The 14,914-nt window shown below is 39.4% G+C and overlaps 1 protein-coding gene across 1 annotated transcript; it reads left to right on the forward strand.

Moving 5' to 3' along the window:
- The first annotated feature begins 1,452 nt into the window (after positions 1-1,452).
- Positions 1,453-6,912, forward strand: LOC134638844 (lymphotoxin-alpha-like). Its single transcript, XM_063489764.1, has 4 exons — positions 1,453-1,831; positions 4,249-4,273; positions 4,360-4,419; positions 4,656-6,912. The coding sequence occupies exons 1-4, from the start codon at positions 1,607-1,609 to the stop codon at positions 5,063-5,065; spliced, it is 720 nt and encodes a 239-aa protein (XP_063345834.1). The 5' UTR covers positions 1,453-1,606; the 3' UTR covers positions 5,066-6,912.
- Positions 6,913-14,914: the final 8,002 nt, after the last annotated feature.

Below are 14,914 nucleotides of genomic sequence, written 5' to 3' on the forward strand. Positions count from 1 at the left end.
AAATTTCAGCTTTGTACACAGTGCCCAGTTTGCATTTTCATTACTTACACTACAGTTTCTGTTCAGTTAATTTCAGTTATTTAAACTGCTACATTGCATAAACCAAAGTATGTGGGAAATTCCAAGAAAATATTCCAAGTTCTACTGGACAGCTGAGATTTCATATTGGCTCTGATGATGCAAAATCCTGTTTGTTAAGTTGAAGGTGATTGCAAAGAATCATTCCTTTCGAAGAATGCAAAACATTTACTGTTCACCGAAACAATCAAGGGAAGTCACAATTACAAAGATGAGTGAAGAGGAACTTGGTTTACTCACACATTGTTTCTAGGTAACTAATGCCCTAGTTACTGCAGGCTGACTGCTGCTAACCAGTTGACATACTCTCTTAAATTCTTTTTCAAAGTCTTTTTCAACTGCAGGCTACTGAAAATTGCTTAACATTGATAGATGGTACATAGATGGAGGTTTCCAGTTCAAATGTTACCAGGACTTTGCAGTCTCTTTTAAGACTGCCCAGTGCAGTTTGTGTAACTTGGTTATTGTTAAAAGTTATTGTTATCTGGGGTGGCTGTAGCTCAGAAGGTCGTAGTAGTAGGTACTTCCGATCAGTAGGTGACCTACTGATCGGAAGGTTGGTGGTTCGATCCCTGGCTCCTCCAGTCTGCATGCCAAGTATCCTTGGGCAAGATACTAACCCCAAGTTGCTCTCTGATGCATCCATCGGAGTGTGAATGTCGTTAGAAAAGCACTCAGTTTAGTGTCAGTGCTTGTGAGATTGGGAGAATGTGGCATGTTGTATACAGCGCTTTGAGTACTCCGGGAGAGTAGAAAAGTGCTACATAAGAATCAGTCCATTTATCTGTAGTTATCGTTCAGCTTGTTTTACTGGGTATTTTTAGACCTGTGAAGGGTTTTTTCTTTTCTTCTTTTTTTCTTTTTTCTGCAGAAACCGTTTCAATGCATTCCTTGCATTCAACTCCCCCCCCCCAACATCTTTGTTAGATTCACATGACATCCCCTTTATCACACATAACCATGTGTTTTATACTGGATGTTGTTTTATAGATCCGCTCACAAGCTACACCATCCTCTAGTTCTTTGGAAAATGTGTAAACCTACTACAGCATACCACTAATGATTTATTTATTATGTCTAGACTACACGGACGTGATTACAGCTAGTCTGCAAATTACATCTGGACAAAGGGGCAGATAACAGCCAGCAGAGTGCTGACGTTCATTCGAAAACACTGTCAGTGTCCTCACGAGCAGCTGAAAAACAAAGTCTAGCCAATGGTCATTAATGGGACTGTCATTCACAGCGTGGTCAAAAGGAGGTGAGTTTTTATGGTCGTGGTTTTATATTATAATCAATCCCTCTCCTAGCATTCGTGCTTTGGTTCCACTAAAAACCAAACTAGCCAACGTATTTCACGGTGTTAGAGAAAAGCCAGCCCCAAAAAAGAGGAAGTTCGTGCTTGATACTCGATACCCGGTGAAACTCATTTAAAGCGAGACTTGCAACAACGTGGGCGACACCACGCTAATAAATGGAGATGGAGGATGGGAGCCAGCGGCTAATCCGGGAATAGCGAAGCAGAGGCATGGAGGAAGACAAATGGGGTTTCGAAGTAGGGGAGGAGGCAGTGCTTCAAAGCCCGAACACCTCTCTTCAGTTACTGTCGCCGAACGAGACACGAAACAGGCGAATGGCTAAGCTTTTAGCCCTGGTGCTGGTTCTGGTGCTGGTTCTGGTGCTTGCAGGAGTTCTGCCTTTACTAATCACGATTTCACTCGGAAGTCAAAGGCATGCACCGCCGGGCAGCCAGGTAACATATACCCGACACACTCTAAGATTTTCCGTTTAGAGCTGCTGCTGCTGAAATATTATTTTAACACTGCTTTAAAAAATCAAAAAGAGAGGAAAATAGTTTAGCGCATATTAAACAATGTAATCTATTATAAACGCAGCTAACTCATACGCCTATCCTCGGCTGATGCGTTCACGATATGTTCTACTCTTTATGTTTCCAAGCCAGCTAGGTCAAAGTTTATTCCCTCATGCAATGTTTTGATAAACTTGGCTACAGCATTAGCCATAGCGCGTTGGCGGCGAAATTTCCACGAAATTATTCGCACTTGTGAGTCGTGGGCACACTGAAGCCAAGCACGCGCGGTAGCTCGACACACACGCACACGGCCAGCAAAACAGAGCGCACGTGCCCAAATGTTGTTACCGCGCCCATTGCAGCTGTAGTTTGGAGTGCTTAGTTACAGAAACGTACTTGCTTAAAAATGCTTACAAAACCTTAAAAACGGCCTCTGTAAAAGACACCGAGGAAGAACCCAACCTATCATCTGTGTTAGTTTCGTTGCCTAGGAAGAGGTGCCACAGGACACTGCACTAACCGCTTCTTAGGCTACGTTCACACTGCAGGCGAAAGCGCATCAAATCCGACTTTTTTGACTCTATGCGACCCATATCCGATCATGGTATGACAGTGTGAACAGCACAAATCCGATATTTTCAAATCCGGCCTGGGTAACTTTCGTATGTGGTACTGAATCCGACACACATCTGATGTTTTAGAAAGCGACTGCTGTTTGAATGGTCATGTCGCATTAAATCCGTTTTTACGTCACTGACACAAGACAGACGCCAATTATCAGCGCCCGAGAAGACATCGTGAACACTTCCTGGCCATCCAGTGAAACTGTTGGGAAGACAGCGTTGGAGAAACATGAACATTTTATTTGTACTGTATAATCTGCAGATTCTGACAGAAATCTGCAGCTATCCTTTGAAGCACCGCTCCTCTCTAAAACGGCAATAAGGATCATTATTAGGCCATATGTAAATAACAAAATAACTTTATAATTTAAAGCAAAATTGGGAAACGTAAAGTCAAAACAAATCTTTATATTAAAGGCCATCAGTCAAACACTACTGTTTGGGTCTAAACAGCGCGTTGTGTGTGACGTCTTCTTTTGCGCATGCGGGCCGCTTTGAGGGTTCACACTAGAGCGCGTTTGCTGTCACATTTTATTTATAGTGTGAACAAGCAGACAAAAAAAATCAGATTTGATCAAAAAATCGGAATTGAGCATTAAGACCTGCAGTGTGAACGTAGCCTTAGAGGGATGAACTCCAAAATAAGGGATCTGTGATTCAGGAAAATATGGCCGGCGAGTTCATTTTATGACCACAGTGACCGGTGTTATGCCACAAAGTGATTTCCGGTATTTGCTAAAAAAACTGATTGCGGGTATTTAAACTGTTATAAGTGACCTGTTGGCATATACTCTGTCAAAAACATGTCAAACGGATTTCTCGTGAATTATATCAAGTCCTTTTGAGCCAGAAAGAACATTCTTATCACAAAGTAGAAGCCACAATCAGTTTTTGGCAAAGAGGATTTTACATATCTTTTATTTATTTAAAATGCACAAAAAAGTAATTTCAAGAGAGATCTGGCCAAGAGGTGAACAGAACTTGAAACAAATATACCATCACAGTTCTAAAAGAATATTTTATGTGACTGAAAAGGACTAGATTGTTTACAGGTACAATAATGCAGCATCATAAAGATGCTGGCAGAGATACTTGGTCATTTCTTACATAAAGCCTTCCTGGATTGTTTTCACTGCAGTCTTTTTACCAATAAAGTTCTTGGTAAGTAAAGATATTATTTATTACTTAGAAAAATAATTGCTGAAATAGAACACTGAAACATCAGAAATCACTTTTTGTCAGATGATCGCTTTTTGGCACAACACTAAAAACTGTGTGGTCCTCAAACAAATGAGGTCATAATATTTCAGTAAATCTGAACCACAGAGTCAGTGAAGCGTCCAAAAACATTTAAAGACATTCATGACAATGCTGTTTTTGAAACCTGCTTCCTGCAGTAAAACAGTTGTATAATGTATATTAAAAAACCCTCATATTTGGAGAGTGTCTCTCTATCTTTTAGTCCCAAACCATTATTTAACCAGGAAGCGAAACTGTTGAAATTGATTGAATATTCCCTAAATGTTCTAACATAGCTCATTTACCAGGCACCTATAGTTTGAGTGTTCCTGTGGTTATTGTTTCTAATATACATAAACAGTGTTCTGCTATTACACTTTGGTGAAAATAGTGTAGGGTAGATTGGCATCGAGTTATATCATATTTTTGGGATCGTCTACATTCTAAAGTGTCATTATAATAAAGTATTCTAAGACTTTGTCTGTTTCCTTACAGCCAACCACGCCACCCGACCTGTCAGGTAAATGTTACTGTGTTAGCATGAAGTTAAAACAGAAACGCCATCACCACATTTCAAACAATCTCTCTTTTCAATCTGTGTTGTAGTCAACAAACTAGAAGCTTCAAGACATCAAAACTTGGATAATCCAGCTGCCATGCTAACAGGTAAAGTTAAAAATGGTGTGTGTGTGTGTGTGTGTCTTTATCTTATGCTGATTTAAGTTTTTTTCATTAACCACACTTTGTATGGAGCTTATCATAAAAAAAGGTTCTGTGCCTAAATTATTTGCACATGACTCTGCAAGAAGTCATTCACTTTTATTTAAGTTTGAAGCTAGCTATAAATTATAGACAAGTAGAAACATGAGTAACCTTAGTTTTTATTTTTTTTTCTTCTTTAGCTCCTGTAGGGAATAACACGAATGGGGTGTACCTTCAGTGGGCACATGACATCGGAAATGCTTACTGTCACGGGGGCTTCAGCTACTCCAATGGGGATCTTGTGGTGCCCAGAGATGGCTTGTACAGTGTCTACCTGCAGATCACGTATAGTGGTTCAGTGTGTCCTTTCCATAAAAAACTGATGAACAAGGTATTGCATTTTTCAGAAGAATACAGAAATGATATGACTCTCCTCTCATCGATCCACACAATGAGCTGCAGCGAAGATGTCTGGAGTAAATCCCTCTATACAGCTGGCTTCTTTTTCCTGAAAGCAAAAGACAAACTACATGTGAAGTCATCACATCCAGAATATATTACCAAGGCAGAATACGAAGTGTTCTTTGGCGCTGTGCTTTTTCCTCACTAATATCTATATCACATACTCAAGATTGTTCGAATCCGATCTTGAGGATGGTTTTTAGCCTCTTCTCCAGGAAAATCAGTGTATTTTATGGTTTCTCCTTTACTCTTTTTGCTCATGAAACATATGCAGCTACTGATTGATTAACAGCAGTGAGAAGCTATTGAACAAGCTATGACAGTGGGTTAATTTCACCCTATGCAAGTTATAAGCTGCATTGTTTTTTACTCATTAACGACAGCTCACTTTACATACTGCCTCCTAAACAGTGGTTTCCTGGTATAAAATATAATATATGTCCTTGACAGCACCTGACTCGTATAACTGCAAAACTCATCAATTATAGCCTACATAGCCTTCTTCTTATTTTATATGTGTGGAATTAAAATATGTATTTTGCCATTGTGATAATTGTTGGTGATGGTCCCTTTTAAAGTGTTTTGAAATATTTTCTCAAGTTCGGTTTAAATTTCTCAAAGTCGAACAGTCTCAAGGTCTAAAAGCAAAAGAGCCAAAGACATGACCAAGTGTGAACTTTATGTTGAAATAGAGACACTGCTCAGAAGTTTTCGGAAGACGGTGAATCATTAGCCCAGAATTTCCAGCCACACATATACTGTTGCCATCATGACTGTATTTATTTCCGGTCACAACTAAGAAGGACTTGGCCCGTTTGGATTGGCCCTAAAAGTGAGTCAGTTCTCATAGATCTCTAGTTCAAAGTCCTACACTCTACAGCATTTAAACATTATGTTTACAGCATTTTACTGAAATAGTTTTGGTCTCTATAGCTAATTCCTCTCTTAATTTTTCTATAACGCTCTCATTTAAATTGTATCGAGATTTAAAAGTTACACTGAAAGCCACTTTGCCTAAATTGGAGGCTGATACTTTAAGCTGTAAGGCTCCATCTCAGCTAACTAAAAACGAGACTTCTTGGCTAAATACCATGTATTATGAAAAATTAGGTTTTAAAACAAGAGATTATATTGGCTCAAAGGACGCCAGTGGAAAGTTAATTGGCCACGTGGTGAATGATGCAGGAAACAAAAAGGAGTGGAAGCATTAGCTGAAATATGAATTTTTTGTACAGTTGTAGATACAGTTGTGCTGTGGTATGCTGATTAAATGCAGCACTGGTTGCTTAGTGTCCAGTCCTGTAGTCATTGTAACATGTTTGTAGTAGTCTAAACATGTGATGCTCTCATCAGGTAATAAAGCTTAAATGTGGTGATAAAAGCATCTCAGTGCCACACAACTTTTATTGTGTTTTGAAATGATGTTTAAAAGATTTAGCACAGCAGTTTGTCCGTATGAACACTGTGCATCGCTGGTGTCAGTGTTTTAACGCTGACGGTAAGAGAATTTCTCCCACTCATATACTTACAGTTTATTGATGTGTAATAGGAAGCATGTGCAATGTTGAGGAACGCTTAAATCACTGCACTACCTGCAGGTGTGACTCGAAATGTTTGAGGGATGCTGGAAGACTCAATTGTAGAGTTAGTGATGGATTACATTGTATACCATAGTATTTATATGTGGTAGAATGTAGCTATTGTTTGTTGTTTTTTCCACGGGATTCATTGTAAACTGATGAAAACATATATGTGAAACTTTTCACTTTATACTTTTAACCTACGAGTTGCTGCTGTGTGCTCATATACACTTATTTAACAAGCCTAGAAATGTGTTTGTATTTAATTATTTAATTCATTGCTTGCAGGGAATTCTATACTTGGTGGTATATAAATCAGCATTTGCTACAATGAAAGAAATTACATAATTTGTAAACTTTTTACAAACTATTTTTGTGCGAGTTGTGGGAATAGTTTCTAAAATAAAAGTTTATGCCAAGACACGATTTCCCGTTTTTTGGTGATCATTACAGATTTGTTTCACTTTCTGACCTTATATGTAAGACATTTCCTCATATTTCAAATGTTTCATGTCCGAAATCAGAGGCTCAGTTTGTGGGAACCGTTTGTCTCCACAAGTAACGGTTCTGTGCCTGCAACTGTCAGTGGGTGGAAAGTTTTAGTTTTCACTTTATCTTTTCTCCTGATGAATGGTTTCTTTGGTAAAAGGGAGTGTGTTTGTTGCATCTTCACAACTCTGTAAGATAACCTAATGTTATTAAAGCTGTTGTCCATAGTGTTTGCTTTCCCAGTTACAAGCAGAATATTTTTGTAAGACCGCTCCCTTGAGGCACTGTTCCTGGGGATTCCTGGCAAGACACAACCACTTAGTCATTGCAGTGAATCACAAGTGGAAACTTTTTCTGTTTTTGTGCTCCACCTAACCGGGCTGAAGACAAAGCTTTCCTTCAACCAGGAACGTTTTCTAAAGATATTCAGGAATATCTTTACACACAGACAGTTTGGCAAGTGATTTACATCAGCACTCAATATTAAGGAAATCTCTTCTTTATCTTAATGGAGCAAATTAGCACCACAGGAACTATTTCCTGCTTATTTAACTGCACCCAGAAATCTGAATCACCCTGCAGAAGGAAGCATGCACTTTGCCCTGATGAATGAATAAATGATTGTGTGACAGGTGTAAATAATGATAAGATATCAGTTCTGTTATTCTGGTATATCTGAGGATTATTGTTGTTAATAATACTATTGTTAATGTTAATAATATTAATATTATTGTTCCTCACACTGTGGTTGTTTTTGTAACACGTGACCTGTTTCATTGCAGCGTTTGATGGAAAACATGTTTTTTTCCCTACAACTCTGCAAAGAAGCATGAGCCAAAATTTCTCCACAGCAGCATAAAAGACTCAACCAAATGCTTGATTTCTAGTCTTGCTGGCAACTGTGTTATCACAAGTTGTTACATAAGGGGGCAACTATACTCATCAGGCATAACATTTTGGCCACCTGCCTAATACTGATTCGACCCATTAAGGCATGGACTTCACTAGACCCCTGAAGGTGTGCTATGGGTGCTATAGGCACCAGGATATTAGATCTGGGCATTTAGAGGCCAAGTCAACACCTCAAACTCATTGGTGTGCTCCCCAAACCGCTCTTTATGCTTTTGGCAGAGCTGAAAGATGCCACGGCCATCAGGGAATATTGTTTGCATGAAAGGGGCTACATAGTCTGGAACAATGCTTGGTAGGTGGTACGTGGCAGAATCCACATGGATGGCACGGTTTCCCAGCTGACCTTGCCATCTTTCCATAGTGCATCTTAGTGCCATGTGTTTTCCAGGTAAGTGATGCACACGCACCATGATGTAAAAGAAAATGTTATTCAGGCCAGGTCACCTTCTTCCATTGCTCTGGGGTCCTGTTCTGTTACTCACATGCCCACTGTGGGTCCTTTCAGTGAGGGACCGGGCTCAGCACAGGCACCCTGACTGGTCCTTGGATTAAAGCTCCATAAACAACAAATTACAATGTACTGTGCATTTTGACACCTTTCTATCAGAACCATCACAAATTATTTTGGCAATTTGAGCTAATTGGCAAAATTGAGTTTTGGAGATGCCCTGACCAAGGGTTCTGGAGCCAATGGGTGGTGGAGGGGACTCGCCCAGCCTGACTACCACAACATCCAGGTGTTTTCCGTGTTTGCCCTGTTTGATATGAAAAAACCTGAGTAGCATTGCAGGTCAAATATTATCAGTCACACCTGGCAGCTCCATTCTAGATCGTGGCACTTAACCTGGTGTGGTTTTAAGGCTAGAGCAACCTATTAGAGTTATTTGGACTAATATAGATTGATACTTTCATACTTTTATTGTTTCACAAAGGGTTAAAAAGGAAATGTCCACAGTTTAGACTCTAATTGCAGAAGATTTTATAAAAACATCTTGGTAGAAGCAAAGCAAAAGTAAAAAAAGATCAATTCTAATTTTGTTCTCATCTGTGGGGAGAGAGAGGTTGGTGGTGAGATAGGCATTTCCAGCACTGACGATGTGTTCCACCTCAGTGCTCTGTGTTAATAGAAATAATCCAGAAAACAGGATTCCTTGATAGATCCCACATCATCTCCAAGTTATAATCCACAGGGAAAACTTTGGAAGTCTTAAGAAGCTGCAATCCACTAGGAAAATGATGAAAGTCCAGATCCTTCTCAGAATTACAATTAAACACGGCAATAATGATAATGATGATGATGACGATGAGCAGAAATAGAGTCCAATCCAAGTCCAATCTGTAAGTTCACCATGGGCATCTCCCCTTGGCACCTCTGCTGGAATTTCAATTGGTGAACTCCTGAAATCCAATCCTTTTAACTGCTCAACTCGCAGGGTGCCAGTGACTGATCCAGAATGCCTCCAGGTATCCCAGTTCATACTTCAAGTGCCCACTCATCCCAACTCTCTAATATCTAGTAAACCAATCAGGTGTACATAAGATTCACTGATCTTCACCCCCACCTTATTACCCTCTCCTTCCTCAACCCTTCACCTTTTTTTAACTAAGGCAGAGGTTATTGAATTTCATGTCTTCATTAAGATCAGATTTTATTAGCACATTCACTTTAGCATAATCACAATTAAACCAAATACATTTTCTTAGAACTTAGAACTTTTTTATTGTCATTGTGCAGTTGCTTGCACAGCGAAAAGGTGCAAAAGCACTGAAAACAACATACAAAGGAAAACAATATAAGTACACTGTATAGACGGTGTATGAGTTACAGAAACATTGTGGGGGTGTGTTACAGGGGCAATAATATAATATAATAAATAAATAAATAAGGGTGGAAGGGATGACTGGTCATTAAGGATGGGAATGGTAATTGCACATCTGCTAGAATATTGCACAGAGGCCAAAATATTGTACAGTAAAAGGAAAGACCGAAACATTGCACAGGGGATGGCAGCAACAGAGTGAGCGACGCCTTGGAATCTGTTCATGCTCTTAATTTGCATTTATGATTCTGACAGCCCACAGGTAGAAGCTGTTCTTTAGTCTCTTGGTTTTGCACCTGATTGATCTGAACATTTTTCCAGAGGGCAGGATGTTGAAGAGGTGGTGGTTAGGATGGAGATGGCGCCCTCTGGCTCTGGAGAGACATCTAGAGCTGGCAATGGAGTCCAAGGGGGAGAGGATGAACAGCTGATCACCTTCTCTGCAGTTCTGATGACCCTCTGGAGCCTCTTCTTGTCAGCTGTTGTGCAACCAGTGTACACAGGGATGGCATGCACCAGCATACTCTCACACACTAGTAGGTCAGTCAGTAGCCGGTTCCATCTCAGAACCCTCAGGAAAGGAGGCACTGCTGTCTGAAGCCTACCCTACTAAATCATAAACTTTAAAAGTCAGATATTTAGAGACCAGATTGTCTCGTGTGGACTCTCATTTACTCACACACACACACACACACACACACACACACACACACACACACACACACACACACACACACAGAAACACACTCCTGGCTGTAGCTCAGGTCACCTACTGATCGGAAGGTTGATGGTTCGATCCCTGGCTCCTCCAGTCTGCATGCCAAGTATCCTTGGGCAAGATACTAACCCCAAGTTGCTCTCTGATGCATCCATCGGAGTGTGAATGTGTGTGAATGTAGTTAGAAAAAAAGCTCTCGGTTTAGTGTCAGTGCTTGTGAGTATGGGTGTGATTGGGTGAATGTATAGAGCGCTTTGAGTACTCCGGGAGAGTAGAAAAGCGCGATATAAGAATCAGTCCATTTACCATTTACACAGCTCTCAGTAGCCCTGCCCCCCAAGGTTCTTGTGTGTGCTGACATATCGTGAGATAAAATGACTATAGTGTAATTAAACAGTAGGAAAAGATGGGCGCACAGCACAGCACAGCCAGCAAAGCCACTTGAATTGCACTACCAACTGTTGTTCATTTTGTAAAGAAAAGAAAGTGAAGAAATTACTTGTGAAAACGTTGTTCTCTATGGAATCCTGTGGAAAAATGAGTAAATCCCATCATCCTTGATATTTTCATGAAAAACAAGTCATACACTGTCCGTATGACCTCATCTGTCTCGCAAAATCACTAACCTTTGTAAAAAGGACACCACTACATCACAATTCTCATTCATTAAAGTGAAGTTACAAAACAGGAAGTGCAACAGCTGTAGAATTATTGATTGCTGAGCTAGTAAGATATAGTCCAAATATTTGTTTGTCTGAAGCTACCGCTGGCCAAACTGACACATCAAAATATAACAATAAGTACTGATTGCTACTGATTACTCATTGGCAAATAATGTTTTAAAAAACACACCTAAAACACAAAAAATAATTAAACAACAGGAGAATGCTTGAGTATTGTAATACAAGCCTAAAATATTTCCAGAAGCCAGTTAAGGCTTGCTAACACTAATCTTTTAATGTTTTACTCATAAATGTAGATTTAAAGATTTAACTACATTCACTCCACTGTGGAATATAGTTATTGTAGATCCATGAATTTATTGTCTTCTAATTACAGTGCGCCTTTTGTCCCGTCTTCCTCCCCTCACCCTCAACTGGTCATGATAGATGGCTGCACTTGCTCAGCCTGGTTCTGCTGGAGGTTCCTTCGTGTTAAAAGAGAATTTTTCCTTCCTACTGTTGCCAAAGTGCCAAAGATATTTAGAGACCAGATTGTCTCGTGTGGACTCTCATTTACTCACACACACACACACACACACACACACACACACACACACACACACACACACACACACACACACACACACACACACACACACACACACACACACACAGAAGTCCAGACACTTTTCTTGTCAAGCTCCTTAGAATACAATGACCTGGATGACTAAGAACCTTCACGTACATTACTAACTAATAATGACATCTGATTTATGTAAAAATGTCTTTTTACATTTTTTAAATTTTCTTTACATTCTTCTAATGTCAAACGTTTATCTCTAGGAACACTGTGAGATCTAGATTTTACAGATATATCCTTATACCTCCGCACACCTACCATAATCTCTAACATCTAGAAACCTCCACACACATTCCTCAGTCACACCACACATTCTTGTGCTGAGACCTGGCTCTCGCTCTCACAGTTTATATAGTGTTAAATCACTACAGCAGCCACCTAAAGGCGCTTTATATTATAATGTAGTTACCCTATAATACATATTATCATATGTGCGATAGTTTTGGCATAAACCAAGATTCCATTCCAACAAGGAAAGAGCACTTCTTCTATATGATAACAGAAATAATACAAAAAAAAAACCCCAATATGACTGAGATTTAATTTAAATTCTGTAATTTCACAGCAATGAAATGCAAACCATTGCTGTGAACTTCTGTATTTGTTGCTCTTAACTGTGTAAATTAATAAATTTACACAGTTAAGAGCAACAAATACAGAAGTTCAATATTGCAAGTAAAATCTACTTTCAGCATTTAGCCACAAAGGAATCTTTTACATAAACAGGATGTGATACAAAGGCAATAGGTGCTAAATTGAGAATGTATAGAAGAGTTTTATTTTCATGAACTTCATCAAAAGTGCAGGAAAGAATAAAAACTGGTTTAAGTCCTTTCTGTACCCGTTCTCCTGCATACACTCTAACAATGCACTGTGGATTCAGTCAGTCTCAGGTAATCCCAGATGTCAACCCTGTTGGAGAAGAAGCTTCTCAGAAGGCAAGGTGAAGTGCTTTCAAGAAACTTAAAGATGTTTAGTCACTTTTCTTTCCAAGCTCCTTAGAGTACCCTGTCGTACGATTCCTTGCTCTTCTTGGCTTTGGTTAAATGAATGAAAATTGGATCACTAGATTGCTTCTTGATGCTGTTGGGTAATTAGCAGGGAATAATCTGTCAATCCAATCCCAAAGAAGATATTTCCTTTGATGAAAGTTAAACTAAGGAAAAGTGATGCAACCTTGAAAATTGCTTTAATCTGACCTAAAATATCACTTTTTGTTTGAGATCATTTTTGGCCTGCTAAGTTGTAGCTGAGGTCAGTGAAAGACTTCATAAATAGGTCAGTTCCTTGATCATTAATATGCAGATTCTCATGACCATTGATCACAAACTGCTGATCAAAGACCACTGATCAATGGCAATGAGAACCATTCACAGAGAGTTGGGGAATGGCTGCAATCACAGCACTGTAAGATGGTGAAAGATAGAATAGAATAGAATAGAATAGTTCTTTATTGTCACTGTTACAAGAACAATGAAAGCTCTCCATGTGTGTGAAATACACGATAGCGTAAGTATTTACAAAACAACACAGACAAATTTGCATTTACACAAGAAAGATATGTACTAGTTATTCATACATCTGTATGTATGAGTGTACAAATACACTCATATATATATATATATATATATATATATATATATATATATATATATATATATATATATATATATATATATATATATACATGCATACATACACACACACATATTTCCACATATACACTTACATATATATGCATACACATACATGCCATCTGAGGAGCAGGTACATTGTGATCAGTGATATTGCACATTTCCTTGTACCCTTGTACAATTAGGCCCCCTCCTCGATTCAGAGATGGTCTTTCCCTTTTCACATAAATGGCCGCCTTGACTCCCAGCTCAAACCAGCGCTCCTCATCATATCAGTGATCATATTAATAATCAAGGAACTTCAGTGGTGAAAGTAGTGAAACGTTTCTCCCACTGAAAACACTATGTCCAGATGAACAGAATCAACTTTTGGGGATTTACTTACCTGGATGATTGAGCATGCATCAAGACAAAGATATTATTAGTGCTGTAATTATATTGGTGATGTAAGAGAAAAGTACATTAGTACATCAGGACTACCAGTTCCATACTAGCAGGAGCTGCAAAATTAAGCTTGTCAAAAGAGGATGTAAGAGTTGTCTAGCCTTCTTTCAGATCTGTTGTTTGACTGTGAGGTGTCAAAGTGAGTTTGAAACCTGGGTTTCATTGATGAACATGGCGACAATATCTGTCTGATGCAATTGCATGAATCTGCATGAATATGTAGACAGTGGGAAGGAAAAACTCCCTTTTAACAGGAAGAAATTCAAGCAAAAGCAGTTTCCCAGAGCTGAATGTTTTCTTAGCATTAGAATGGGTTAATATTCCTCAAAACCAATGCAAGTACAAAGGCTTAGACTAAATACTGAAAGGAAGAAGTCCTTTATGGCTTTCCCTGACAGACAAGCTGTATTTGAGTTGTTTTTCTTAGTAACCCAAGAACCAAGATACACTGAATTATGGCATATGTGGGAGTGATCAGTCATTCCCAAATCATTTGTCAATGAGCAGGGTTACAGAGTGCAACATACAGAGTGCAAAGTTTGCAAGGGAACACAAACAAGGAAGCCCTGGTTGTTAACTAGAAATTATTTGACTACCACCCATCCAACTTAGGTTACTTATGTGTCCTTGCAGAGATGTGGCCACTATTTTAAGCAAACACTACAGTAAAAATGGCTATTACAAGTGCTGTTACACACCACTATAAAATCAATAAGATTATATAGAAAAATTAGTCTACAAAAGCACACACACTGGTCCTACTAGGAATTGAGTTAGGAAACAAGGGAGCAGACATAGGTTGCAGCACACTTGACTACCCCAGTTAGCCCACTGGATGCCAACAGGAAGCCCTAGAAAAGACAGCTAAAAAAGCACTAGAAATTCGCTTGACTGGAAATTCAGTCCCTACCCTCACCTATAGTTCACAAGCTGTGGGTGGTAACCAAAGAACGAGATCATGGCTACAAGCGGTAGAAATGAGCTTCCTCTGCAGGGTGGCTGGCCTCTTCCTTAGAGATAGGGTGAGAAGTTCAGCCACTCGGAAGGGTCAGTAAGTAAAGCCACTGCTCCTCTACATCGAAAGGAGCCAGTTGAGGT

This window comes from Pelmatolapia mariae, linkage group LG12 (genome assembly GCF_036321145.2).
Source record: "Pelmatolapia mariae isolate MD_Pm_ZW linkage group LG12, Pm_UMD_F_2, whole genome shotgun sequence".
Lineage (NCBI taxonomy): Eukaryota > Metazoa > Chordata > Actinopteri > Cichliformes > Cichlidae > Pelmatolapia > Pelmatolapia mariae.